The sequence below is a fragment of the Herpailurus yagouaroundi genome, unplaced genomic scaffold (assembly GCF_014898765.1).
Source record: "Herpailurus yagouaroundi ecotype Mexico unplaced genomic scaffold, PumYag 140, whole genome shotgun sequence".
NCBI classification, from domain to species: Eukaryota; Metazoa; Chordata; class Mammalia; order Carnivora; family Felidae; genus Herpailurus; species Herpailurus yagouaroundi.
Genome location: NW_024412395.1, coordinates 93,995,908 through 93,997,515, shown reverse-complemented (window position 1 = coordinate 93,997,515; position 1,608 = coordinate 93,995,908). Strand labels below are relative to the sequence as shown.

General features: G+C 60.1%; 1 protein-coding gene across 1 annotated transcript in view; it reads right to left on the bottom strand.

Annotated features, from left to right (window-relative positions):
• Positions 1 to 215, bottom strand: part of IGFBP2 (insulin like growth factor binding protein 2) — a 25,703-nt gene extending 25,488 nt beyond the window's left edge. The window contains exon 1 of the mRNA XM_040474683.1: positions 7 to 215. Coding sequence (XP_040330617.1) covers positions 7 to 134 — 128 coding nt within the window. The 5' untranslated portion in view covers positions 135 to 215. The remainder of the gene's footprint in view (positions 1 to 6) is intronic.
• Between the last annotated feature and the right edge of the window lie 1,393 nt (positions 216 to 1,608).

Here is a 1,608-nt window from a genome sequence, read left to right as displayed (position 1 = left end):
CAGGGCGGGCAGCGGAACAGCACCTCGGCGCGCACCCCGCGGCCGCCGCCGGCGCCCAGCAGCAGCGGCAGCAGCAGCAGCAGCGAGGGCGGCAGGAGCAGCGGCAGCGCGGGGCCGCCCAGTCTCGGCAGCATGTTGGCGGTGGTGAGCGCGACGGCGGCGAGCGAGCGGGCAGGTGGCACGGCCCTGCGAGCGCGGGAGCCGCCTCCTCAGCTTCTTCCTCCTCCCCCGCAGCCGCAGCCGGGTCCTAAAGGGCCCTGCTTCTCCCCGCCCCCTGCCTTCTCCCCTCCCCCTTTTGGAGACCACCCCCTTCCCCCGACACTCCCGCGCGCCCGCCTGTGCGTGCGCGCACGCCCACTCGCCCACCCCCGCGCGTCTCTCTGCTCTGCGGGTCCCCTGCCCCCTTCTACCTCGGGCCCCCAGTGCCTCCACACACTTTCTACCTCGGGCTCCCTGACTCCCCGGGAGTGCGAGTAACTTGGGGGTTTGAATAGGACAGGCACAAGAGTGCAGAAAAGTGCGCGCTTTTGTCTCCTGTTTTCAGTTTGGAAGGACTTAGTTTGCGCGCTTCCCGTGTGGCGGGCACTGGGCTAACTGCTGGGGCAATGCAAAGGACGCGAGACAGTCCTGACCTTCATGTAGGTTTCAGTCCACCGTCTCCATCTCCCTCCAGCCTCTGGTTTCCACTCGGTGCTGGTATGTTGCTTGGGGCAACGACTTTGTTCTGTGAGCCCATCAGAAGAAGGTTCACATCCTCTCAAGCAGCCCAGCCCCGAACAGCCCCTCTTAGTGACCACTGCAGTTTCCCAACCCTGCAAGCATCTGGTAACATATAATTACCAGAAATGCAATTTCTGGGCACTGAGAAACCTGCTCCCTTCCTCTCTGCCTACTCTGTCCCCCCTCCCCCAAGTAATCGCTCAGTTGCCTCCACTCTCCCATCTGGAGGCATTTGCTGCAGGAGAGATTCCCAAAAACACCCTGCCTCGGGGGTCTTGGAGAGGTCAGATCAGCCTTCCAGGTGTAAGAGAAAGCCCAGGGGTAAGGGCATTCATAGCTCTCCAGCAGTGCAGATCGACAAGGATGGCCTCCCTCCATTGTTCTGTTTGATTTACTGAGTCTTCTCTCCTTGCTGCCTCCAAGCCCCCGCATTCCAGGCTTGACCAGGCTTTAATTCTCACGCAAGTCCCTGGGTTGTGACCCTAACAAAGGCCCTAGTCAGAGAGATTGTCTTGGCCCGGGATGGACCATTAAGCTGCCTCCAGCCCAGGTTTAATTTCCCCGATACCGCCGCCACCCCTTCCCCCTGCCGGAGCCCCCTCCACGGCAGCTCTAACTTTATGACTCAGAGCCATTTGACCGAACTCAAGAACTCCGCCGCTGCTCACCCAGTGGCCACCTGGCCCTGAAGGTGAGCGAGATGCCCCAGGGACGGCACGTTCTGGCTTAAGGAATTAACAGTGTTTGGGGGAAGATGAACAAATAACCAGTTTGTCGGAGGCTTGGAGGAGGAGAAATATATTTAGATGGAGAAGTGATGAGGGTGTGGGGGTCAGGGGTGAATCCGAATTGAAATTGAAACTTAAGAATTCTACCAGGGGGAAGCCA